At 39.7% G+C, this 27,558-nt stretch overlaps 1 protein-coding gene and 1 long non-coding RNA gene across 8 annotated transcripts; one reads left to right on the top strand and one right to left on the bottom strand.

Annotated features, from left to right (window-relative positions):
• Positions 1–38: 38 nt before the first annotated feature.
• Positions 39–26,088, bottom strand: LOC145940772 (uncharacterized). 7 transcript variants are annotated; one of them, XM_083046324.1, is made up of 18 exons: positions 25,855–26,088; positions 17,243–17,423; positions 16,944–17,010; positions 15,878–15,948; positions 8,817–15,715; positions 8,549–8,670; positions 7,781–8,461; positions 7,590–7,707; positions 7,337–7,455; positions 7,105–7,248; positions 5,734–6,945; positions 5,190–5,611; positions 4,885–5,118; positions 3,668–4,567; positions 3,432–3,561; positions 3,002–3,332; positions 1,768–2,908; positions 39–1,681 (listed from the first exon to the last, which is right to left on the bottom strand). In XM_083046324.1, the coding sequence occupies exons 2-18, from the start codon at positions 17,401–17,403 to the stop codon at positions 1,102–1,104; spliced, it is 13,332 nt and encodes a 4,443-aa protein (XP_082902450.1). In that variant the 5' UTR covers positions 17,404–17,423; positions 25,855–26,088; the 3' UTR covers positions 39–1,101. The 7 variants fall into 7 exon arrangements, with proteins under 7 accessions (XP_082902450.1, XP_082902434.1, XP_082902424.1 ...); XM_083046308.1 differs by lacking the exon at positions 25,855–26,088 and adding an exon at positions 24,328–25,190; XM_083046298.1 differs by lacking the exon at positions 25,855–26,088 and adding an exon at positions 23,025–23,287.
• On the top strand, positions 21,879–23,453 carry LOC145940805 (uncharacterized). The gene is made up of 2 exons (XR_014426073.1): positions 21,879–22,066; positions 23,284–23,453. It is a non-coding gene; the product is annotated as an uncharacterized LOC145940805 (long non-coding RNA).
• Positions 26,089–27,558: the final 1,470 nt, after the last annotated feature.

The raw sequence follows: 27,558 nt of genomic DNA, 5'->3' as shown, positions 1-27,558 counted from the left end.
GTATGCTCGATTATTAAAATCGAGTAATTATTCATATATACTAATTTATAAACATTAAAAATATTTATTTGAGGTATGGTACATATATTTACAGTTTCTTAAAAGATACTCTCTCCTGTTACAATACATAGGACGCGTGTCAGTCTTGTCTTATTACAGAAAATCCTGTTTACTATTTTTCATCATATCAAAATGACTTACGGGACGAAAGAAAAATTTTGTCGCTGAAAAATACAATGTAATGTGCTAACTAAAGTCTGACATTTTTATATTATTCCTGTATATACTAAATGCGATTGCTGAAATAGCATATTATAGGACTTTAAACCAAACATTATCTTTATCTTTTCATCAAAATAAAAAGCACAATAGAATATTTATAAAATTATGAATATATTATTATTAAATAAAAGATATTTACAGTACAAAAGAAAAGAGATAGATAATATAACATTTTATTTCCTTACCTCGTTTCGCATTAAAGGCGACTTGCTACTTTGAATAAAATAAATACGAGTGATATAAATGATTAACGTGTAATTTTAAAAAATATATGAAAAATTATATTTTCCTTCTATTTTCGATGATTATTATGACGTAAGTTTGCAGTGTAATCATAGGTTTAACAATAATTCGATCTCAACAGACAACTCTATATGATTTTGTATCATATAAAAGTATCACATCAAACATATATTCGAGACGACAATATTTTAAACTAAAATATTTTACTAATTTTTTAATTGTACTAATCGTTTATATGATCTTTTCTTCCCCTAACGCACACAGTTATGTTTATCAACTGTTTATTTATATCGTCCACTTTTACTATAGACACTTTATAAAACGAAAAAATCGAAAGTAAAATTATATAAAATTAATTTTCTTTGTTTCTCCTCTCGTAAGTAAGTTTCATCGCATACGAAAATTGTAATTAGGGTTTTACATTTTGTAGTTTCACGCCTACATCAGGTTTCGCAATCAATCACCATTAATGATGGAAAATCTGTAATAATCCTGAATCTCTCGATATGATACGAAATTATGCTTCTACCTACTTACCTGTGACTCTATGTAAAAAAAAAAAAAATTATTATGATATTAGTCAAAATTCGACAGAATCGCGGCATATTTAGGATCTTTTCTAACGTCCCTCAACAATATTTTCGCATCGATATTAATCAGAGTGGACAGAGTGAGGCAGGTTAATCTCATTTTGTGACCTCCGACTACCATATACGTATTTAACTCGGCTAAATTAACCGGTCTACTTGGTATTCCGTAATGGGAGGACGGCTCACTCTCTGTCTCTAACTCTTTCGCTTTTAATTCCATCTTTATGCCACGTGGCATCGACTGATATGACATAAAAGCGCCTGGCGGATACCTCGGCAATGGATTCGTGGATTTGCGAGCGACAGCCTTGAACACGCGAGGACCCGGTCTCGTGTAGGAGAGAGTGGATCTACTTGTAGACTTTCTCGCGACAGCTCGACCTGAACTGCTGCCTTGAAGTAACGAAGCGTCAGAAATATGACTCCGATTGCTCTTCATCGCGACATCAAAGTCCAGATTCCGTCTAGCCTGATTTAACTCCACAACCGAGTTCAAGTTGGTATTCTCGGTCTTCACTGCGAGACTCGAATATTTCGTAGGACTATAAGCAGGGAGTCGTAGCGTGCTAAAATATAGAGATTTGCGTTGTTTAATTAATAAGTGTCTTCTCATAGAGACAATGAAGAATATGAAGGTAGAACGCGGTCTTACCTATTCGACTGATTTTGCCGCTGCTCCTTCCATTTCGGCGGCAGATGAGAGTGAAACATGTTCTGATGTGTTATCCTCTCGGCGTCAGTCTCGCAAAATTCCTGACACCCGTCCCACTGACAGACCCATCCGCGCCGTGGACCCAGAATCGGTGATTGGTTCTCCGATCGCTCTACAAAGTCACGAGGCGATGATGTTTCAACGACATTCTTCTTCACGTAATCCTTGGGCGATGACAATTCCGCTAGAGTCTCCTTGTATCTAAACGGTAGAGATAGATTGATCTTTGCATTCAAGGTGGCCTCCGGATCTTTCGAGTCCCTGTGCACACGACTCCAATGTCGCCTGACGGATCGCAACGAGTTGTTGCGAAACATGCAATAGAAGCAACAGTACATTATGGTCATCGGTTTGCTGACAGACATCGTTGGTTCCTCTTCTTCCTCTTCCTCCTCTTCTTCTTCTTCTTCCTCTTCCTCTTCTTCCTCTTCTTCTATATCTTCCACTAACGAATCGATATCTCGTTTCTTAGGCGTTGATGATCTACTCATAGTCTCGCTACAAGAGGATCCAGTTGCTGACGATAATTCCTGGTATTTTAACTGCATCATGGGATGATTAAACTCGCAGTGCTCCAGCAATTCGGCCTTGTAGGAGCAACTGTAAGTGCAATACGAGCACTTGAGATTGTGCTTGCTGGAGGTAGGGACGTGCGATCTCATGTGCGACTTCAATCCCGCATAATTCATGGCCGTGAAGCCGCACGCCTCACACTTCTCTCGCATGTCCGCGCAATTTTCGATAGCGGCGTCGCCGGCATCAGCGTTCAACTTCCGCTTTTTGGATTTTGACGGGCAGACGATACCGTATTCCTTCTCCCAGAATTCGTTGCTCAGCTTCGCGTTTTCCATGGTTGGATTGTGTATGATCTTCTCCGGTTCCTTCGGATGCTTCGAACGAATATGTTGACGTATTATCGCCTCTGAGTTGGTACTGCGGTCGCAATAAGGACACAGGAAGCCGAGTCGTTTCAAGTGCGAGTACTGAATGTGAAGCTTCAATCCGCGCGGACGGTTGAAGGTCATCTGACAGTGCTTACAGATGAGCGGTTTTTCCGATATTTCTTCGCTCTTCTCGCAAACTGCGCGTAAAAATCGATATACGATATACTTCATTTTATCTAAATGAGAGGGATTGAAATATATATAATTCTGAGCATGATTTATATACTTACATTTATCGTTTTTAGGCTTATTTTCGTTGTTTCTACTCTCGAATGCCTCATCCTCTTTCATATCGATTACAAGATCCTCGTTGTCTCTGCTATCACCGTCGTCGGTATCTATGCTGCTTCTGTTAGCATCTCGAAGGATGTCGTTCTGTAGATTAGATATCGTAGGCGCGAGATTTACGGTTCTTTTGTTATTGGTTTGGGTCTTCTTTGGAGAAATTGCGTTATCAACTTCTCGGTAAGTACTACCGGATATCGAGACATTTTTGAAAAGAACATTGATGTTTTTAGATGCCTTGATCATATCTGTCTGTTTCTTCAGTAAAGTCTTTACCTGCATAAATTTTGCAGTGTGTTAATTTATAATGAAAGAGTATAAAGTCAAATATATAATAATAAAGATTAATAAAATGAAATATCTTGATAAGCATACCCAATCCTCAATCGCGTTGTCCGGAGAAAGTGGTACGGATTCCGGACATTCTCCATTATGGCGTTTTCCAAAATGTTGTATTAACGCATTACGATTTACCGATAAATATCCGCAGACTTTACAATGCCACCTAAAAAATGAATCCATATAATCTCTCTTAATATTCGCAAAAAAAAAAAAAAAAAAAAAAAAACGAGCAATTCCTCGAAAATGTTCCAAGTTTTAGTATCACTTACCTCGCGTAATTCAACTCCTTGTAAAGATGATCTCTCATATCGTGCTTATATTTGGTCTTGAAATGATTACACAGAGTACAGATATACAGATTGCCGTCTGGCTTGCCGTAAGGCCCGAATCTTCCTACATCTGAATCGTTGAGTTCAGCCGCGCCCATTTTAGAGTCTTTGGCCGATTTGTCTTCGCCTTCCGCCTCTTCGGACAATTTGTCGCACGAGAGCGATCTCTTCGATTTTTCCTTAAAATGTTTGCTATTATCGTCGCCTGACTTTCCGGTTGACCTCATCTTAGCCGGCTTCGTCGAAATTTCTGCGTCACTCTTGCGTTTACCCGGATATACCTTCGGAGTTGCGGACGACGACGACGATTTGTCGCTCGTCGCGGGTTCTTCGCTCTCCTCCTCTTCCAAAAGAATCCCGCGGATATGTCGAATCCGTGGCATGTTTCTTGTCCAAAGTGGCGTCGTGTCGAAGGGCTCGTCCTGTCCACCTTGCTCCGTAGCTTCTACGTTACGTTTGTTGACCCCCTTTATCCTCTGATAAATCACGGTATAATCGGCGTTAGAATCGCACGCGTGCTTGCCGTTGATGTGCTGCTCGAGATTGATCTTTCCGCTCGTCTTGTACGAGCACAAGGTACACTTGTATTGACAGTTCTCGCCGTGAACGGTGTCCGCGTGGGCGATTATATCGGCTTTGTAAACGCACTTGAAGTCACAGAGATTGCACTTCCAATGATTGCCGTCCGGATCGGGTACTTCTTCCTCCGTCTCCTCGTTAATCGACTGTTGAACGTTCTCCGTATTCTCGACATCTCTAACTACTTTCACGAATGGTCTCTTCTCCTGATGCTTGTCGGTAAGATGCCGCTCCACGACGTGCCTAGATGATATTTCGAGACTATCAGAAAGCATAGAAAGTGCACTTGCGCCACGAGAAGAAAATTTTAAAACATCCGACAAGTGTAATAGTTTCCGTCTTTCTCATGTATCTGTTTTTTTGATTGAATAAACTAGTATCGTTTTATGATACTTGTCATTTTAATTGTATAATAATTAGTAATTTAGTAATTACTATTAATTGCAGAGGAGCACTTGTCACATGTTTTAAAATTATAATATTGCACGAATAAAACAAGAAAATTAAATTTATTTAAAAATATAAAAATAACGTAACCGTGCGCGCAGAGTTGAAAAATTATATAAATATATGCAAACCTGTGATAATGATGGTGATTACAATGGGAACACTTGTAGAGTCTTGCATCGTGCATCTTCAAGTGAACACCCATCTTATCGATCGCTATATTTTGGCTCTCTTGACCCGGTGGCGGTGGAGGACAATGCGGACAACGGAAATACGGTTCTTCCGAATGCAGAGCCTTCAAGTGATACCTCAACATCGCCTCGTCCACCGTCAGATAATTACACTCGGCCACGCTGCACACATATCTATTCGCAAGAAAGTTAATAATTGTCTCATAACATTTGTTGGCGACTATTATCTGAAATCCGATACATACCTTTTATGTTCCGGTACAAATTTCGGTATACTATCGTCCTCTTCACTTTCTTTCACAATTTCTCGCGGCTTCCCACCCATTCGCCCGTTTTGGTGCGAGCTGCTTGCCAGATTCACCATCTTATCGAACATCTTCTCCTTTTTATCTAAACAGGGAACGGGATTGACAGGTCCGCTCTCGGGCACGGTCTGGTCTTTCGCGTGTAATTGCAGATGTCGGATAATGTTCGTTCGAACTTTCGTCGTGTAAGGACACACGGCGCACTGAACCTCCCGATTGTAAATCGCCTGACGCGGTAATTGCTCTATCTCATCAGGGCTGAACGACAACTTTTCGAAATCCGTACTCTTTTCGGTATCTTGCTCCGCTCCGGATTTTGTACCTTTACGCTTCTTGGTTCTCCGATCAGCGGATCCATAAGGCTATAAAATTTACATACGAGAAAATTACACAATCTATATGCTTTTTATAAAAAATGAGAGGATATAATGTATCTGTTTTAAAATTTAATATAAATAATTATGATGAAATGGGAAAGACTTACAACTGCTTGCACGATAAAGAGGCCTTCGGCCGACGGGTTCGTTGGATCTGCAGGTACTAATTTTGTGTTGAGATGTTTATGTTTCGTTTTCATATGTTGCGTAGCTTGATACGAGACCGCGTATCTAATCTCGCACAACGAGCATCCGAAACGCTTCAATCCATGAGCCTTCAAGTGCTCCAGAAGAAAACCGATCCTGATGAAACGTTTCTTACAATGCGGGCAACATAAATTTCTGATAGGCTCTCCAAAAGTACAGCTCTTAATATGCATCTTTAATGTTACCGCATTCGTCGCCGCGAAAATGCACTCCAGATAACCACATTTGTACAGTTCAAGTCCGGCAAGACCAGTGTCTCTGATGTCGTCCAAAGTTAAAGGTCTCTCCGACTGAACGTCGGCAGATGTAGACGCCTCTACGGACGTGCATTTATCCTCGATATCGCACAGTTCGGACTGCTCCTCTATCTCAATCTTCATCTCGACGGAAAACTTTGAATCTGTTGGGTGATTCGCATCATCTTCGACGTTCTCTTTCTTCCCGCTTTCAATATTCTCCAAGATCTCGATGTCGCTGTCTTCTGTTTTATCCGCGGACGTTGCCGCATCGTCATTAAAGAACGACGTGCTGCTAGAATTGACGGCCAGACTCTTCAAAAATTCTGGATTATCCAGAAGATTGGTACTGACAAATTCATCACTGCTATCGAATTCATTTGAAAATTCTAGTGGATCCACGGCATCAGAGTCATTTAAGCACGGCAGCAGCTCGAGTTCCTGTTCCGGAATAATCTGATTTGTAGTACTTAAGTTGTCCTTTTCCAATCCTTGCGAGGAGGATTTATTTTGTAGAGATTGTTTCTCACTAGCATCTTTATTCGCGTTTTCAGCGATACTACTAGCAAGAGACGCATTTATAGATTGTTTTTCTAAAGTATTGGAAACATTGGCATTAGTTTCCATGTTGCTCGTACTGATCCTATCGGTGAAGCTAGACATCGCTGGACTGTTGGATGCTTTGGACCGTTCTTGATTCGAAGCAACTTCTATATTTGGTGAAGCTACAGAAGTCTGATCGTTTATCGCGTCTTTCGTAGAAGTATCCTTTTTAGAATTGTCAGCACTCGATTCGATATTTCCTTCGTTGGCCTTCACAGACTCGTCAAAAGTTCGCATAACGAGCTGTTGTACAACGTTCACGCTGGGTTTTACCTATAATACATGTTTTGTATATGTTAAATAAATACGATTGATAATAAACGAATCGTAATATTATAATGACTCTAAACAGATTAAAAATTAAAATGGTTTTGACATAATGATAATAATAACTTTATCGCTTTGTTGTTTAATTAATTATAGCAATTATACCATTGGAGGAAATGAGCGCTCAAGAGTTTGCGGTAGTCGATTGCAGTGAAAAGCGCTCAAATGTTGATGCATCTCGTTTAAAGTCTCAGTACCATGTAAACAATATACACATTGATACTTGGAATATCCGTGTGACTTGTAGTGCTGTGAAACATTAAAACATTAAATAAATAAGGCAATTATTTTCCATTTTCTAGCGACAATCAGTCGATATGAATGAGAAGATACTTACGGATATAAGTAATTTCATCTCATATTTATAATTACATAAATGACACGTGAAATGTGAAGTTTGATGTTCCTTCAAGTGCATCGCAAATGTTTCAAGTGTATAAAACATCTTCCCGCAATCTGAAAATTATCCGAATTAATAATTGTCCGCAATAAGATACTACAGATACCATGTTAATATATTTGTATATAATACATAAAAATATTGTATTACATTATTACACAATTAATACAAAATTACTGTAATAACGTACCATGTTTGCACACAAGTGGCCTTATATAATCTTGATAATCAATCTTTTCCCGTTTTTGAATCGGTTGAAGCATTTTGCCCAATAGAAAATAAAACCTGCTGCCAGGATGACAAGTCGCCTGAAAAATTTAATCCATCACAATCACAGATACATTATTTTTTTCATTTAAAACAATAGCTAAAGTTACTTACTTGATGCTGCTGTACATAGCATGGCGTAAGGGCCCGATAGAAGCAATAAACGCACTGGTATCGGCACGAACTGTGCTTTTCCCATAGATGAGTTTTCATGCCGTTCCAGTCCTCCGGAGACTCGGAACAATAAGCGCACTTCTTGAAATCGTGCTGTTCCTCCTTGTCCTTTCGCTTGTTAATCTCATCACAGTGCTTGAAATAGTGCTTAAAATACAATGAGATGCAGTCGGTCGTGTAATGACAGTCGCGACCCATGCACTTGAAGAAATGGACCAATTTCGTCTCCGTCAGCATCGCCGCGTACGCATCCGCGGACTTTAGCTTCGCGACAGACGAGAGCGACACATCCATGGACGACTTCACTATAGGCAGAGGCGTTCGCACTACCTTCACTATTTTCAGATTCGACGAGCTTGTCACTGGCATCTTCGGGGCGATAGGCACGAACTTCGTGGCCAAATGATGAGCGCTGGCGGATTTTGCCGAGGATGTTAGCGGAGCCTTAACCGGAAACAACGTCAGGTGTTCCGATGTAGTCGGTTGAATACCCTGAGAGTTCACCAACGACGGCGATATAATGTTAAACTTCTTCAATATTATAGGTTGATTGGATTTCCTCAGGATAGGAGGTATTCCTTTCTTCGGAGAGATCTCCACTGCTTTTCTGATGTCGTTTATCTAAAAATAATGTAAAGATATAATAAGATGACGATGATAATTGAATATTTCAAAGATAAAAAAATATTGCGATATATATATTCTTACAATAGGACTTTCGTTTCCAGTATTGTCGGATTTGGCGAGGCTAACCACATTTTCGATCTTGAGGAACGAACACTCCCCCTCTGCATCAGCCACGTCTGTCGCGTTGTCCGATTGAGCTCCATCTAAAACAATCGGATAATTTAATTTACATTATAATGTAAATTACATACATATAAATATCTTTATTTAAACACGTTAACAGATAAATCTCTTGAGATTCCTGATTAATATATTCAATTATTAGGAACATTATCATGCTTCGACCCACCCATACTGGAGGCTTGCGTGTCCTCTTGATTATCCGACTGCACCGGTATAGATAGCATGTCGCCGCTCAGTCGCCTGAATCTGATGAAATTCTTGGGTGGACTGAAATCATCGCGTTCTGGCGTTTCCGGTGTCTTCGACGCATCCTTTGATTCTTTCGCCAACAGTCGCTTGGCAGTGGCAATCGGCACGACATTCGGTGGATTCGGGATCAACGACATGGGTTCGCTCTTGATCTCCACTTTAATGTCGAGTACCGCCGGCTCCAACGGTTTGACGTTTTGAAGCTGCGCGGCCAGCCTCTGAATCGTCGTCAGCATCGGATCCCGCGACGACGATGCGTTCATATTCGATGTCTCCATCAGGATCATGTTGACATCGGTTGGTGGCTCGGAATCCGATTGTTCGCTACTGGAATCCGATTCGAAGATCGGCACCGAACGCTCGTTGTCGCTGATCTCACCGTCGCTCTCATCATCGTCCTTCTTGCACGGATCCATGGTTGTGAGGGGATCTCGAATCTTTATCCCGTCCGGTTTGCCGTTCGTCACCTCCAATTTATCAGTAACCGACTGTTCTTCCGTAGAAGAGGAGGGGTTTTCTTGATCATTCGAATCTTGATTCAACGTATCCTCCTTGATGATTACGTTGTTGCTTTCGGATTCTATGGTAGGACTCGTGAGAAGAAATGAAGGATCTTCTGTCGCCTCCGGAATGCTCTCGAATGACGAATCGGGGTCAGAATGAACGCCCATGTCTGTGCGCTGCATCTTGTCCTGCAGCTTGTTTATTATGGACAAGTCTGGTTTGGAATAATTTTTTAGGATACCGATATTATTGGCAATTTCCTGCATCAGCCGCTGCCGTTCCCGCTGTATTTCGTCCTCGTTGTTTTCCAGCTCGGGCGGACAAACAAATGCGCTTAGATTACCAGTGCTCACAGATCCCTCATTCGGCTCCTCTTGAGACCCTCCCGTCGATCTTTCCTCCGTTTCTTCTTCCTTGATCTCGAGCGCTTCTTCCGTTTTCAGTTCACGTAGAATATACTCTCCGGTACTATCGTTGTTGTCTTGAGATATTTCCCTCACAATATTCATCTCCATCGTATCTTTGCTCTCCATGTCTTCGAGTAGAGAAATGTTCGGCTTCGTTTCTACAGCGAAAGCCTCTTTTGCATTGGCGGAAGCCGGAAGTTGCCTCATCTCGTTGCTGCTACTCGTGACACTCTCTACGCTCGTCGCGGACATATTAATCTTCAAGATCTCGGTACTCATCTCGGTATCTCGATGCCAAAACGCAACGTGGGCCTCCACGTTATGCCGTTTCAACTGCACGTAATTGCAACCGCGACATAGGTAGCCGTAGACGGCGCCTTCCCGCGGGACGTCGTCCTCGGTCGCGGACTCATTGAACGTGTCGTTGTGCTTACGACACATTTTATAGTAATGCGTTCTCATAGAAGCCTTGGCCACCGCTTGATAAGTACAACTGTTGCAATGGAACCTATATTCGCCTGTGTGCGTGGTGCAATGCTCGTAAAAGGCTTCGAGCGCCACGTCCGCCGCGCCTTCCGTCACATAATAACAGAATCTGCAGCGGAACTTGCACACCTGGCTCGTTGCCTCTGTCGTGGATGGTGTTGCAGTCGCGCCACTCTCCAGAATCGCGGATTCGGCGTTCGTCGAGTTGAGACGCGCGATTAGCACCTCTCGTCCGAGATGATTCATCTTGTAATGATGAACGATGTTTTTGCCCGTGAAGATACACAACAGGCACTTGTACTTGTCCTGGCCGGACCATATATAGTCCGTCAGTTGTTTAATCTCGATCCTGCCAAAGAGCTCCTCCATCTGCTCGTCATAAAGAATCTTCGATGTTTCTTTGCAAATTGTGTTCGTGATAGTAGTACTCGGTGACTCGGTGATAACAGCAGTACTTGTACCTTCCGCTATTTCCGTCTCAATCTTTATCGTCGGCTTACTTTCCTCGATGGAAAGAAGCGACTCGCTCGAAAGTGCTGCCTTAATTGCATCCAAAGATTCTGATAACGCAGCAAAGTCTAATTCGTTATAATCTATATCGAAATTATCTGTATTTGGAGGTGACTTAATATCGCATTTTATTGAAAAAGCTATATTTGCGTCATCTACAGTACGATTTTCATCGGGAAGTTTTTCCACCGCTGCAGCCTTGTTTTCTTCTAATATCGATTGATTATCTTCAGTCGTATCCATCGAAATGTTGATTCCAGTATTTGTCTCGTCGAGATTTGTCTGAGCGATTTTAGAGGAAGCTGCCAAAGCGGTTTTTTTCTTTCTTTTCTTAGTAGTCACTATTCCCATCTGCCAGCTAGATTTCTTCTTTTTTTTCTTCGTCGAGGTCTTTTTCGCGTTTGTCTCGATGGTTGGCGGTTCATTTATGTCTTCATCGAGGTCTGCTTCACTACCTTTGTCAGTCAGCAACACGCTCTTCTCTGTCGGCGCCGGCACCAGCCCCACTAGAATATTGCTCAACAATTCCTCTCTAGTCGACGTTCTAGCTGAGCCATTGCTCGTTCTTTTTCCGGCAATTGTGCTACTCGACATGGAAATGTCCGATAGAACGCTCTCCTCGTCCGTGAAGGACATTCCGTCCTCGCTCTTATCGTCGGTAAGCAAGGACGAATTCCTTTTCAACTTCGAACTGCGTTTTCTGTTTTTGCCCATTTTTTGTTGCCTCAAACTCGCCACCGAATCCTGATCGGACTGCTTCTCTGGCCGAAGAGAATCATCCACCGCCGCGGTTATCTCGGACACATCTATGCCGAAGCTCTCGTCAGACGAGCTATCAAACATAAGTTTAGACAGGTCTATCTTTGTGATATCCGTCTTCTCTACGAGCACTCGTGGTTCCTTCACGACATCTTTACGCAAGACACGTTTGGATCTACGGAGTGGATCATTGATTTCCTCGTTGCGATCCTCTTCTGGAGTCGGTGTCTTATTGCCGGTGCTGCTGATCTTATCGGCTCTTCGCAGAGCCAACGGTTGATCCTCCTCACTTTCGGAACTAGAAATAAATTCTCTGGAACGTAGATTACGAGTCCGTCTCATGCCTCTCTTAGTATTGACTTTCGGTTTACTCGACTCTCCACTATTATGAGATCTCAAAGCTTTCTTCAAGTCGTTCGCTACCGTTTCGTTATTCGGCTCCGCAATCTTTTTCTCAGACGCGCTCGATGTCTCGTCCTTCTTAGAGTTCGTCAATAGCGTGCCCGAATTCGTTCCTGGGGCTGATTGATCTTCTTTCAGTAATCGACACATCCGATGACCTGTCGCTGTCACTACGCCTTTGCTAATAAACATTTCTCTAATATCCTCTTGCAACATTTCCAGAGAATTTCTTCTCTTCGTTTTTACTTTAGGTTTATCAGAAATTTCATCAGCTCGGTCTTGCGCAATGTCAGAAACAGATTCCGCGCATTCTGCGTGATCTTTATCTCGATCCAACGAACGTTGTACGATACTTTTATCCTTCGATTTTTCTACAGATGTTCGAATAAGCTTATCTTCAGTTTGCTTTTTTGCTTTGTCATCATCTTCTAATCGACTATTCGGTTGCTTATTGTTTTCTGACTGAACATCAGTCTTTTCATTTTTGTCTTTTAACCGATCATTCTCTTTACTTTTTTTCTTCCCTCGTGTGTTTTTATTTTTATTATTGTCATCTACTTGAATGTCACGCTTTTCGTCACGATTTCCTGATGAGTTATTATTTTTCTTCGTAGTAATATCTTTAACTAGTTCTTTATCTACATCATCAGATATCGTTGTTTCGTTTTTCTCTTCTAAACTTTGAAGATCCGTTGCAGAGGCTAGTGCTGTTTGCTCATCGTTCGCATCAAAACCAGCAGTTAAAACTTCGAGCCTCTCCGCAAGACACTCATCGTCCGAGCTGTCTGACACGATTACTCGTCTCTTCTTCTTCATTAGAGTCTTTTTCGTTTCAACTTTAGTTTCATCCTTATCTGAGCTGCTTTCAGATTCGGACTCGATAATTTTTTTGATCTTCTTCAGCTTCTTCCCCTCCAACGCCTCCCCGAGCTTCTGTATCAGTTTGGCCTGTTCGAATAACTTCTTTCCTTCACCAAATTCAAACGATTTTCTGATAAGCGCCTCGATCAACTCCTGCGTTACTTCCTCCTTCTGCTTCGGCTCATCCGCTTCTAACTCATTTTTCTTGCTTTTCTCCACGACATCATTAAATCTGGAATCGCTCGTTACCGAGTCTGCTTCACCAATCTTCACCTCGTTTTTGTTAGTTTCTTCGACAAGAGATGAAATAACATCTCCCTCTTTCGCAGCATCATTTTGCTTGGACTGATTCTGCGTTACGGGACTGCTGTCGCTACTACTGCTTACTTCAGCGCTCGCATCATCCTTACTTGTATCAGAACGTGAATTTTTATTTCTTTTCTTATTATCGCTTTTCGTACGCGACAAGCTGCTTTCGGTCTCTTTCGTCTTATTAGCAACGCGACTCGGCTGCGGTGGTTCGGGTCGCTTAATCTTGGGAATCTTGAACTTTTGCAGACCGGAACTTTGACTGGCCTTCGTGTCGATTACGCCATATAGACTCTCTAACGGCGACTGCATCCTATCTTTCGACAGCTGCTTATCCACCTTCTCTTTCTCAGATTCTGATTTTTGCGATTTTGTTTTTTCTTTCGTTGTTTTTATGATCGTCGGCCGTTTTCTAGGATCCCTCTCTTTGTGAGCGGCGTCTTTGGCTTTAGTTGGCGTATTCACGTGTTTATCTTTGGCAAGGCGTGGATCTCTGGCAGAAACGCCGGTCTCTTTGGTCTGATTCAGGTTCGTCGTATTGTGATCTGTACGAACACGTGGATCTCGATTCGGGAAACCGTCTCGCGGCCAATCAGATCGGCGATTGAAACCAGGCCTCACTTCTGTCCTATTCTTTTCATAATATCCGTCCCTTCCACGGCCTCTGTTACACGGCGGTCTGTTGTCCCGCGTGCCCCAGGAATAAGGTGTGCTGGGTCGCGGATATGAAGTTCCTGTGGAATTTTCCGCAACCTGAATTCCACACGGTATCACATTTTCTCCCGCTCGGTTGGCGGGCCCCTCCCAATTTGGTCTCACATGGGTCGATCTATCGACGGAGAAAGTTGGATCGTAAGATCCTTGATTCATTTGAAAGCCTCTATATTGCGACGCGACCGGAAATGTAGGGGAAGACATTAAAGGAGGTTGCAAGGATATATCCTCCCGAATATTTTCTGATCTCGTCACGTGATTCAAGTCTTGCGGCCGCGCGGTAGGAGTTATTAATGGTCTAGAACCAGTGGGTAGAGTCGGACCAGCCGGAAATTGATTCGGCCTAAATTGCGGTTCTATCGGATGTTGATAAGGATGTTGAGTAGGTTGCAAGACTGGTTGCAAGACTGGTTGCAAGACTGGTTGCAAGGGTGGTTGCAAAGGTGGTTGCAAGGGTGGTTGCAAAGGTGGTTGAGCTATGCCGCCATATACGGGAGGTGTCCATTGCGCACCAAATGCATGATCAGTGGTGGAAGGTGGCCAATGCATCTGATTAAGATGCATGTTGTAATAATCGACACCTTCTATCACAAATTCGTTCTCTGATCTAGGCGTAGCTGTGTCCTTCCACGCTTCTGATGGTAAATTCGAACGTCTCTGATACAGTGGAACGTTTCTTTCATCCGATTTATTCGTAATATTATGATAAAGAATCTGAGGTGATGCTTCCTCAGAAATGTTGGAACTAGTAGACTTATCTTTCGCGTTCTCATGGCCGTGAGAATCTCGTTGACGCGGATGCCTCTCGTAGTTATCCGCATAACGTGGCTCTTGAAACTTGGAATTCGGAAAAGGCGTTTGTGATCCCGATGAAGTTCCTGCTGCATTCGACAAATTTTTTCTAATCTTAATTGTATACTTGTCAACCTCCTCTGATCGCTTCTCGTTCTCTCTGTTCGACATCGGAGGACCTTTCGATTTGTCGTCTTTGGTCGCTTCCTGCTTGTCTGAATCCTTTTTGTGCTTCACAGTGTTTTCGCCCGCCTTATTGCTCCTTTTCTCGTTGTCATCTTCGTCGTTTAACAATTCCGCTATATCTTCCATGGACAACGGAGGCTCACTCGAGTAAGGTGGTGGCGAAAACAGAAGCGGTATCGACGACGATTTCGACGGCAGCTTCGCTGACATATTATGGCTATCTTTTGGTCTGGGTGATGTAGCCGTAGGTTTCGCAAACAGTATCTCGGGATCAGGAGACCTGAGTCTCACTTCCGGAACGTTGACGGGTGATTCCGGCCTAGAAGAATTGTTGGCTATCATGTCCAAATTCAGCTTGTTCTTTTCTAAAACTGACGTTAATCTTCTAGAGCCGCCGAGAGAAGGTACCGGAACAGTCGGTACGTTATAAGTTTCTGCTGTATAGTTTCTGCCGTCGTTGACTTTTTGCGGCAGATTGTTACTAATCAATTTCGCCGCGGATGCTACATCGTGACCAGAAACGACTAGCGAAGGCTGCCAATCGCCTCTGCTCTTTGTAACATTATGCCTCTCCAATTCTTCCAACATATCCCATTCGGAGAAAGAAACATCTTCTAAATTAGAATTTGTCGGCGATGAGATTTCTCTCGTACGATCAGTAAGAGTTATAACCGGTATTTTACGAAATCGTCTGATTCTGGTTCGTTTCTTCTTGGACAATTCCGTGGGGCGCTCCGTAGGAATTATTACTGGCAGAATTTGGCAATCAGGACTGGATGATCTGACTGTATCCGGACTCGCCGGCGTTTCTTCAATTTCTACATCGTTTTCCGCATCTTGCGGTTGTTCTCCCGCTTTCTGATCCGATTTCGTACCCTCCGACGAACTAAAAGTCACAAAAAAATTCTTTCTTTATATAACGTTTCTGACGTCTATTGCGAATTTTAAGAATCCGCTGAGCAAAAAATTGTAACTTTTTGCAACAAATTTTTTCATAATTGTTTGCACATTTTTGTTTTTGTAATTTTTATACAAATAAAAGACTTACGTCGAAGGTTGCGGCATGGTGCCATCATTTTGTTTAGCTGGCAATTGCAAGCCGGGCGTGTTTCCCTGAAACTCGTGTCGAATTAGAATGATTAAAATACAAAGACTCAAACATGCACTACGGAAGCCTGAAAACATTCAACAGTATAAAGAAACAATGCAAACAAATGATACTACAAGTGTGAAGAACCAAGGATTGAGTACCAAGCGATTACAAGAGACCAAGAAGGAGAGAGGAACGTGTTTACAATTTTGTTTTTGTGTTTTCATTATACATTATTACATATCTATATATGCGGTGCAAATTATACTATATTTTAAAATAAGTGCATAGAAAATAAATGTGAATTTTTTGAATCCTTGTAACATTTCAAATTGTACAGATTTATAGATATAGATATTGCACACACATTGAAATTACGTAATATGTCGTAATGAGAATATCGCGACATTTGCAAGATAAAATAGATCATTATACAATGTAAACTTGACGATAGCATTAAATTATATATTATTTTGCCCTATTTCATATCAAGAGAAGAAAAAAAGTGAAAATATATACAAAATATGCTGTTCCAAACAATCAGATTATTTCCTCAAGCGTACACACGCGTACGCGTATGTGTAATTTGATATTTATTTTAGATTCTAGATATTTTCTTAAAATATAAAATCTTGAATAAGTACAATCTCCCAGTTCTCTTTCTCAACAGTATTTGAATCTATGTACAGAGTATTTAAAGAAAGGATTCTTTATAGTTGTTTTGTGCAATGCGTATAATAAAATATATTCGAAAATATAACAATATATTTAATTATACACACACACACACACATACACATGCACACATACACAAAAGACGAAAGCTATATATACATATGTAAACATATACATATAGAGTGTCTTAAAGTTTATTTTTCCAATATTTAAAAACATAGGCCCTATTTAATATTTATAACACTCGATATATTTAATGAGCTTCTACATAAACATCAACTGGGATAAATTATCATGTATATGTATTCAAACTCAATGTGCCTTAACATGCATATGTCAGCATATCTACCTTTTCTACTCTATTGTGCAGTTTCTGCAAAACATCCTCGCATCGCTGCAATGTCTCGATCTTCAGCCTGTTCCGCCAATAATATTTTAATTAATTAAAGAATGTCTATATATCATATTTTTTATATAGTATTATTTTTTTATCATTATATAAATCTATAAAAAAGATTCGAAAAGATATACCGATACAAAAAAAAATCATAAATTATGCAAGCGAAATTCATACTATTAGATATATAATTATTAAATAACGCAATTTTGTATAAATTTTCTATTTATTTTATCATGAATTTAACGTACTTTCGCTTGCTATTTGACAGAATCCCGTGCAGACTTTGCATTTTCTGCAATTGCAAATCCCGATTTTCCCTGTCCTTAACGTTTTGCAGCCTTTCAATCATCGCTTCCAAAAATGGAATGTATTTTTGCATTTCTGCAAATTTCTTGTCGTATTCGTCCATCTTGTACCTTGTTTTTCAACCTGCATTTAAACAGAAAAAATATACAATTTTTATAGCTATATTGTTTTGTTTTTATTTAATCTGTACATTCGTTAAAAATTAAATAGAAAAAAAAACAACACAATATCTAACATAAATCACAACATTTTCTCGTGTTACAATAGCCATCGAACTTTGATTTTTAGTGCGGCCTTGCATACTTTTTAGATTAGAAATTGTCCCATAAATTTTGTCGGTGGCTCGTTTAAAGAAGAGTGAGACAAGAATGAGAGGAAGCGAGAGATAGAGCAACGTTTTATAACTTTACAAAGCTCGAACGTCTCGGGTAAAGGCGACTTTCGACAATAGATAAAGGCTTTTGAAAAACTTTCGCTTGTTCGAAAAAAGAGGAATAACTATTTTCTAAACAAGTAAAAATTTTTCTAATAACGAAAAAAAACATTTTTTCTATACTTTTCAAAAGAATATTTTTTCCATAAAAGATACGGATTCAAAAATAGGTTTAACAAAAATTACAGTATTTTAAATATGCATTTGTGCAGTGAAAGGGAAAAAATCCCTCACAAAAGAGAGAAACACAAGGTGCTAATGAAAATTTCTTAAGAATTATTGTCATCATTTTTGACGTTATTTTAAATATTTCACATATGTGCACTAGTTCTCTTAAACACACTTACGTCGATATAACTGCCATTGTAAAGAATAACACATAAAATCTTAATTATCCTAATTTGATGAAAACACATGGTCAAATGATTTCGTTGTTAATTATTTAAATCGTTGACGTTTGTTATTCTTCAGTTACGAAGGAATAAACTGTAATCTTTTATTTTGAGTAATCTTCGGTATTAACGTGAAAATTGTAAAAATTGTCTTATAAAATATTTCGTAATCTTTTGCTGTCGCAGAGAATCTCAAATAGCTTCTGCTTTTAAAGGCGGTTATTGCAATAAATACAATCTTTATAGCATGCCTTTAATTGGCCGTTTTCTCTATTTCAATCTCTCGAAAAAAGTCGGTAGATATTTCAAATTGCTTTGCGTTTATTTCATCAACTAATCCAATTGTGTTAATCTATCGTAGAACAGGTAGAATATAATATTCATCTATTAATCTTCATAGGCTGCAATTATTTGAAAATCTTCATTGAAGTAATAAAAGAGACACATTGCCAGTGAGATTGCTGTTCGTTGCTAATATAGATCACACTTCCGATAATCAAAAAATCATCGTGCGACATTGGTATATAGCAGTATTTTTAAATACATACATATATATATTTCACATAGCGATTAAGCTATTTAACTTGTGTGATATTGGTTCTCTTTTTTTTCCAATTCATGTTCTGTTTCGTATGTTCACTGTTACAGCAAGATAATAAAATTTCAACGTGACTTCATATAATAATTGCGCAAACTCCTTGTCCAAACATACAAGTTGCGGTTGCACTTGAGTCTATTTTCTTGGAGCTTCTTCGATATATATGCACAGAGTTGAAAGGCCGAGAACGTCCTTCGGGACGTGCGTCCAATCTTCGTCAAGGGGGCTGAATGACGATGCCGCACTTCGACCAACGCATACATTTCACTGACGATCGATTATTTTTCCGCTCTTTGTCACCGCTGTTGTTCACAATGTGTACAGGGTGAATCATAAGTCATGCGCTACATTGAAAATTAAAAAAATAATGTAATCTTTTTTTTCTCGTAAAATAGATCAATTGTCAAGATTCAGTTGAATTTAATACAGATTTACAAAGTAAATTTTTCTCAATATTTGCGGCTTATTAATCTTAAAAACTTTTTCATCAAGACAACAATTTTCTAACTTAAATTATATTTTGTAATTTGTAATTTATTTTTGTAACTTATATCACATTCAATTGCAACAATTACTCACACAAGTTACTATAGTCGTTTATATGATTGTATGATTATACTCTTAGAAAATATACATATATATCATTTCTAATAAAATGTTATAATTACATCCAAAATTTTAAATATTTTGTAATTCGTGACTTGTAAAACACTGTGTATAATAGAACACGCAGTCGCATTAGACATACGAACTAACGTAAGTAATTCGATATCCCTAGTTTTGCTGTAATAAACGTAAACTTTCCCACCAAAGTTATAGCTAATCATGATGGTGTTACAGGAGTAAAAGACGGATATTGATCCAATCAACCCCTTTCGCACGCAGTACGTTGGAGTGTTTAACAAATAAAAACGATATTTCGGTGTACAATACAAAACACAATATTTCTTTTTTCGAAATTGAAATAATAATTTTCTTGAGTATATTTTTAACTAATGTGCTCTTAGCAGAATATCTATAATAAACGAACAATGTAAAAAGATTCTTTTCAGACTATGAGTCATAATTTGTATATTTAATTCAAATTGTGTAATATATAATTCTCAATTCGAAGAGAGAAAGAGAGAGAGAGAGAGAGAGAGAGAGAGAGAGAGAGAGAGAGAGAGAAATAATTCTTAAAATATATTGTTACAAATATTACTTGCGAATCGTTGAAGAAGTCAACGTTCAAACAGAAAAGATTGTAAAAATTATTTGCTGTTCAAGTGACATTATGCATAATATATCAAAGCATTATAATAGAACACATTATGAATTAACACAAAGCTAAGCACACTGATTAAAAGAGTATAGAAAATCTATTGAATGTGTACATGTGTGTGTAATCTAAATAATTTAATTTGTATAAAAAAATAAAACTTATAAAGATATTTTATATTTAAACTCAAGATTTTATAAAATTTTATTAAATTTAAGAAATTTTTGAATATATTTTAGAATATTCAAGAGTCTGAAAAAACTTGTTGCAAATAAAAAAAAAACAATTTAACAACACACATTATTTTTATATTAAATGTGTATTATGACGACGATCGTACATTGCGGTTAATTTATAGTGTATAATATATGTATGTATGTGTGGGGCCGTATAATATATTCTGGAAACATTATTAAATTAGCACTAAATTACGTCATATGCAGCATTGCGTAAACTGTTGAACACTTGTCTTCTTCAACAATGCACGATATATTTTAAGAGCTTCTTATTTTTCTTGTAACATCTTAAATAAGAAATTTCTATTCTCTTTTTCTTTTGAATGTATCTTCGAGAGAATTTTAATTTCAGATTCACGCGTGCAGAAATACTACAAGATATTCCAGCTTGAAATTAGAAAGATTGCGTCCAATTACGTTCTCAGCATTTACGAAAATTCATGTATCCACTACTTTTGTAATTTTACACTCATGTAAATACAGAACTGCACGATATCAAAAGCTGATACTAGCTGATCTTGTTTAGAAAAAACTTGCACTTTTCACAATTTTATATTTTGTTTTATGATAAACATATTTATTTAAAACACTGTTTAAAACGTCGCTCGCATTAGATAAACAAAAATTTATTAATATAAAATGAGCACATTGTATTGTACACACACATCACAATTTAAATAAATTTAATGTTTTACACAATATATATTTTGCCATATCTCCAAAAATTTAATAAAAATTTGATAATAATTATCAAGAATCAATTAATATACATTTTTATTTTTTAGGATGAAAGAAATAATGATTTATTTCGTATATAGAAATAACATAGATATAGAGTATAGAGGTATAAATTCGATATATATAAGAAATAACTATTACGAAACATTTACAACTACTTCCCAAGGTTACTTAGTCATTTTCAGACACCATATTTGATCTCAAACGAAATATTCTCGAAGTCGAACCGGAAGAAACCCAAAATTATCGTGGAAGAAGAATCTCTATCATCGAAAGTTAGAAAGATATTTTGCTTGAAAATCGAAATATACGACGACAAATTGAAGAAGAGTTATTCAAAGGCAATCAGAATTCTGTTTGTCGGTTAACAAAATTGAGATCGGATCGAAACCAAAATCGAGAAAGTTGTGAAGATATTTGACCTCAGAAATCTCAAGAGACGCTTTGCGAAGCTGCTGATCGGAACAAAGATGGGATGTTCGCTGTTGAAACATGCACGTGAAAGATGAAACTCAAATTGGTAAGAGTAGCCACGTATACGTTCGTGATTCATATTGAGATCGCCAACAGGCGAGACTAGCTACACGATGAATACATATTCACATACGTACCAATGTCCAAAACTCTATTTATCGAAACTATTCACAGCATCACTAATCGATCCGTCAGCACTCTACTATAAAGATATTCTATCGAGATATCCTCATGTTACTGCATCGTGTCTATCGTATATAATTTTAACCGTCCAAAAATGTAGGAAGACAGAAACCAAATGTACACGATGGACGAAAGCAGTTCAATTCTGCCAGTAGACGGCGCAAGGCGTAAATATTCACTATGGCGGCGCCACTTGAGTAAAAAAAAATTCTGGCTTTCTGTAGGGAAACGTGCTAGCGAAAGCAAACAGTTCAGTCGTCGCATGATTGTTCAAAAGTTCAGTTAGAAAAAATATATATCGTGAATAGTTGAAATTCTACAATAACCAATTGAAAAATATAACGAGTTGTCAAAGTGCCTATAAAATTTCCCCCATATTTAATATTGTGATTATGATAAAAACTACAATGGTGTTTGTTTTCTGATGAACCGAAATGATAAGGTGACTTAAATGGTACGAAGAAAAAATACTGATATATAGATTCAAAAATATATAAAATTCATTGTTTTAACAAATCTAAATCGCTAAATTTTTGTTATTAATTAACACAAACAATTCGTATTAAATCACACACATTTCCAAATTGTTTAAAGATAGTATAAACCTTCAAAAAAGTTTTAAGATTTTTAAGAAATATTCTGTATAATATTTAAATGTACCACGTAAAGAATAGGAATTAATTTTTTTTAATGCTAAAAAAGATTTTTTTAAATATCTCCAAATTTTCTAACATTTTTTGAAATATTGAAATATATAGCATAGATATTTAATGCGCTTTTTTACAACCATGAAAACGATTCTGATCGACAACACGTCATTCGCGTTACGTAAATCACGTCACTAGTGAGAGAGAAACGTTAGAGAATACATTGCACATACACACGGAAATCGTTTCCCTCTCGTGCTATGTAAAGTTTCATGCAATGCACAATATAGCACAAGATATAAGAGACCATCATTTCTCCTATGGTAAGAATATTGCAGAGCCATATAAACCTTTCGTATCGGAGCTACGAGCCATACTCGTGTCACACAATGGCGACTCCATTTGACAATTACTTTTGCTTAAACGAGCGATACAAACTTGATCGAAAATTATTTCATAATACACATTACGTGGGAATTTTAAATTTTATTACAAATCTGTGTACTATATAAATATGAAAATTAAAATAATAAAAATCTATTTTACGGAGAAATGTCAGTCCGATTGCATCGCCCGTATATAAAACTCAATGAAAAATTATAAAACTCAATCATAATCAACACGACTGCCTGTCTAAATTATTATATACGCTATTTACAAGTAGCAAAGCGAAATTGCGAAGAAAATGCAAATGATTAAGATCCATGCTTAAGATGCACAAAGAGAGAGACAAGAGAGAGGGACAACAAAGAAATTTTTGCGCACCTGATAAATCATTACACTCGAGGGAATCAGCCGGCAGTGCATCGATCGTCTCCTGTTTCTCGTTACGATCCTGCGTCCGCAGTGCACCAGCCTTCTCTCTCTCTCTTTTTGCTATCGCGAGCGTGCAGCGACGTTTCATCGACACGACTCCTTTCTCGCTTTGCGCTTTGGCATACAAAGTTACACCGCACACAATGTCGCGATTACTTCGCGGCACTAAATCGCCTTCAACGATTTCCTTTTTTCGTGCTTCTTGCAGCGCTCTCTACAGCCGTGTGCAACGCCGTGCGGGGAAACTAGAGCGTCGACAAAGTAACAATAACGCGATGACGATGACGATGATGATGACGATGACGACGACGACGACGACGACGACGACGACGACGACGACGAACTCGTTCTGTGTCAGCAGCCTAAATGCGCTCGATGCACATCGATGAGAAGAATTGACGAAGATTGCCAGTCGCTGCTGCAATTTTTCGATTGCACGATTATAAGCGTACGTCGCTTATTGTTAGAGTTAATCGTGGTCTATACTCCCATAAGCATTATAGGAGACAGTCTCAGTCGCTATTCCAAAGCTATAGTGATTCAAACTGCCGGGATGTGACTTATTTGGTGATGCCAAAATTACGTTCTTGTACACATATATATATATAGATATAGAGCACTTTCGCTCTCTTTATCGACTTTATCAACCTTCTAGAAATCCGTTTTATTAAATAATGTACATGTTACCTCTTCTTGATCTTTGTATAGTATTCTTATGTACTTTTGCACAAACACGCAATTCTTCCTCAGGCTATTTTGCTAGCGTCTTTTTGCAAAGACAGAGCAAATATATAATCTATCTCGATTCGTGTATAAAAATTCCCCAGTGAATGTTATTACACCCCTAGAGGGAAAAACAGCGAAGCTCGCGGAGAGACGCGAATCAGATTCCGGATGAGCAACGTAAATTCCTATCGATTCGCATCGCAAGGTTGACGCAACGACTTTCCGCGCACAGCTGACCAAGTTCCATTGACATTTCACCACGTCTCACGCCACCGTTGGAGCTCGGGAAATTATCATCGCTCGTGCTCGAGGCGCATTCGCAGAGGGCACACAACACTACGCACGACTATAGATGGATCATTGTTAGACGCGCAATTATATATTTGGTTGGATTTGTAAAAATCACCCAATGTCTTTTGTCCTTTTTATCGTTATTGCTGATCGATTTCAGCAAAATTCAGTCACGAACGACGAGCAATAGGCTCTGAACATTGATTAGACACATAACAAATATCGTATTAAATACCGTTACATATGCTGCCGTAGAAAAACGTAGTCTCGGTCCATTGTTCCGATCGCTATACCTTGCCAGGTCAGTCACTGCGATAACCTCTCCCTATTTCGACGAATCGCAGGTAGTCTCGTGTGAGAACCATCTCGAACACGGTCTTCTTTCAGTTGCCACGGATTATTCGATCGTATACCACACTCGTCGTCAGAACGCTCGTTGTAGATTCGGAGCATCGATGTGAAACTATGTGTATACCGTCTTGCCTAGAATTATTAGGAACAAATCAGCCACTGCTTGGAACAGTCACTCGCTAGGATTGTTCCTACATTTTGTATGCGTTTCGCGATATATTTATTCGGCATCGATTTTCGGGAACTCTCGGACGAGTACTCGGATATTTAAAGGGTAAAAGTGCTGATATGTCGAGTTTAAGCCGTTATTATCTTAATCACCTTACTCAACGCGTTATTCTCGCGCTGAAAGTTATCGAGGCTCTTTGTGGCGAAAAAAGATGATACGCTTTGGTCTTGTTCGCAGTTATGGTGACGCGTTTCTCTCGGCCATTCGTAGATTACGTCACGAATGGTTCAGCAAAAGCGGTCGACGAAGGGCCGGACAAAATCTGATGGGTCGAAAGATCTCTTCCGTCGAGATCTCTCGCAATCAAGACGGACACTTTCGGCAAAAAAGAATAAAGGGCGTCACGATGACGCCAAAGGACCGTTAACGGTGCAGGTATTGCACGCGGAGCACTGCGACCTGCCGTATGAGAGGACGATTCATCATTATATTAGATATGTGTGTATACGCGCAACTCGAAAAGCTAGCGACAACGCACAAAAATCGCCTCTCTCTCTCTCTCTCTCTCTCTCTCTCTCTCTCTCTTTCGACACGACCTCGAGATCAGGCAGTCCTTCCCAGTAGAAGCGATCAATTTCTCTTCCCCGAGATCCACCCCTCGCGAAAACGTCTCTCGCTCCCTTTTCTCTTATTCGGTCCGCGAGAAAGGCTAATTATCCGCGATCTAATTACTGGACGAATGCGTGATGAGGGAGCTGATCGAAGGGCGCGCGATACTTTGATGCAATGGCCGCCATATGTATACATGGCGCCTCAACAAAATCAGTAGTCTAGTCTAGCGACGTCGATCATTGTTCTCTCCTGCTCCGTCGCGATGCGATATCTACGACTCCGACATTCCGATGTCGAGCCTCAGAATTTCGTACGAACGCGATACTCTCTCTCTCTTACCTCGCAACTCATCGTACAGAGTCGTCGCATTTCCCGATGGAAAGGATACGATACGCGCGATTCGATTTTCCTTGCACGAAATCGTACGTGCATTCTCTCATCTCTGGCTCAAAGTAATCGTCCGCTGCCAGCCAGTCGTGGAAAATTGATTCGGGACGAGGAGTTGTGAGAGACAGAGAGAGAGGGAGGTTCGAGGAGGATCTCGCAGGATCGCACGGAATTTTCGTATGGCAAAAAATATTTATGTATTTTAAAGAGTAATCGGAGAAACGCCTCTAAAACATCACTCACCATTCAGGCATAGCGTGACTCGCAACATGGAGACATATACGGGTCGTCGCAAAGCGACGCTGGCTTCTACAAGGCCGGGATGGCAATAAATCCGAGAGTCAAGCAAAAAGCTCTCGCGCGGAAAGGAGAAAGAGAAACGAGTAAATTCGACTATGAACGCGACAAAGCGAGAAATCGATGAGCGGAAGAAGGGGGGGGGGGAGGGCAAAGACGATTCGTGCAATATTCTTCGTTATTCTGTCTCTCTTTCTCTCTGTATTTCGTATAAAAATTATACTTCTCGATTTTCGTCAAACTGGTGGATCGGTATTTAATCGTTTCGTCGCCTCTCCGTATAGCAAAACATAATTGTATTCGTCGTAATTCGAAGCCATCTCGCGATAAAATTCGCGGGACGAAATTCTCGCCTGGTTCTTTCGCACACGACTCGCACTTCGCGTCGCAAACAATCATCTCGTCTCGCGATTCGCAACACTATGCACAATGGGACAGAATTCGCGTGTATATTCGTTCGGGTCTTTCTCTGCTTTGCGCGTTTTTGTTTGGACTTGTCTGGGTTCGAGGAGACAATATGCAATGCCAGCTCCCAGCTCCGCCAGTCCGAGGAATGAGAAACGTCTTCGTTGCGAGTCAGCTGCTGCGTCAGGTCAGATCGCGACGATATGCCATTTTCATCTACACCTACACTCTACACTCTACACCTGCCCCTCGTGTTGTCTAGCGCGCAGACACACGCGCATGCGCGTCTCGATTCGCAGAGTAGTTCATAGGCGTTGCGTATTGGACTATAAATTTTTGTAACAAGATTAATGGCGTATAGGCTTAAGGGCTAGTCTACAATAGAGTCGTAAGATCGTAAACGTAAGAAATTGACCAATCACAGTTGAATTCGAGGAGAATAATCGACTGTGATTGGTCAATTTCTTACGTTTACGACCTTAAGACTCTATTGTAGACTAGGCTTAAGGCTGGATTATAGAGGCCGTAAATTTTTTCCGTAACCGTAAATTTAACGATTCAACCAATCACGTTGCCGAATCAAGCAACGCGATTGGTTGAGGGTGCCGTCACATGGGGCGTAACTTGCGTAAGCGTAACCAGCGGATCGCCAATCACCGAGTTATTCCGATAGAGCCCTTCGTCGAGCTCTATCGGAATAACTCGGTGATTGGCGATCCGCTGGTTACGCTTACGCAAGTTACGCCCCATGTGACGGCACCCTGAATCGTTAAATTTACGGTTACGGAAAAAATTTACGGCCTCTATAATCCAGCCTTTATTCCGATAGGAAGCTTGGGCCGGTTTCACCATCTCCGATTAACTCATTCGACCGATTAAACTATATCTTTGTCTCTTTTCAGCTACGTTCTTAAAAAGAGACAAAGATATAGGCCGGTATTCATAGTCGGTTCTTATATTTAAGAATGTCTTAAGTACAATCTTAAGACATTACTTAAGACGGTCTTGAAATAAAAACGGACTATGAATACCGGCCATAGTTTAATCGGCCGATTGAGTTAATCAGAGATGGTGAAACCGGTCTTTAATCGGCCAATAAGAAGATGGACTATAAATTCTTTTCAAAGGAAGCAACGCGGTAGAGATACTCTATCTCTACAACGCGGTAGCCAATCCAATGTTCGCTCTTATGAAAAAGTCGTAAGTTGATTGGCTGTCGCGTTTTATGTGCAGGAGCCATTAGTT

The sequence above is a fragment of the Prenolepis imparis genome, unplaced genomic scaffold (assembly GCF_030444845.1).
Source record: "Prenolepis imparis isolate NDT839.2.m4 unplaced genomic scaffold, iyPreImpa1.0 SCAF_1, whole genome shotgun sequence".
Classification (NCBI taxonomy): Eukaryota; Metazoa; Arthropoda; class Insecta; order Hymenoptera; family Formicidae; genus Prenolepis; species Prenolepis imparis.
This window is presented reverse-complemented; position numbering and strand designations above follow the sequence as displayed.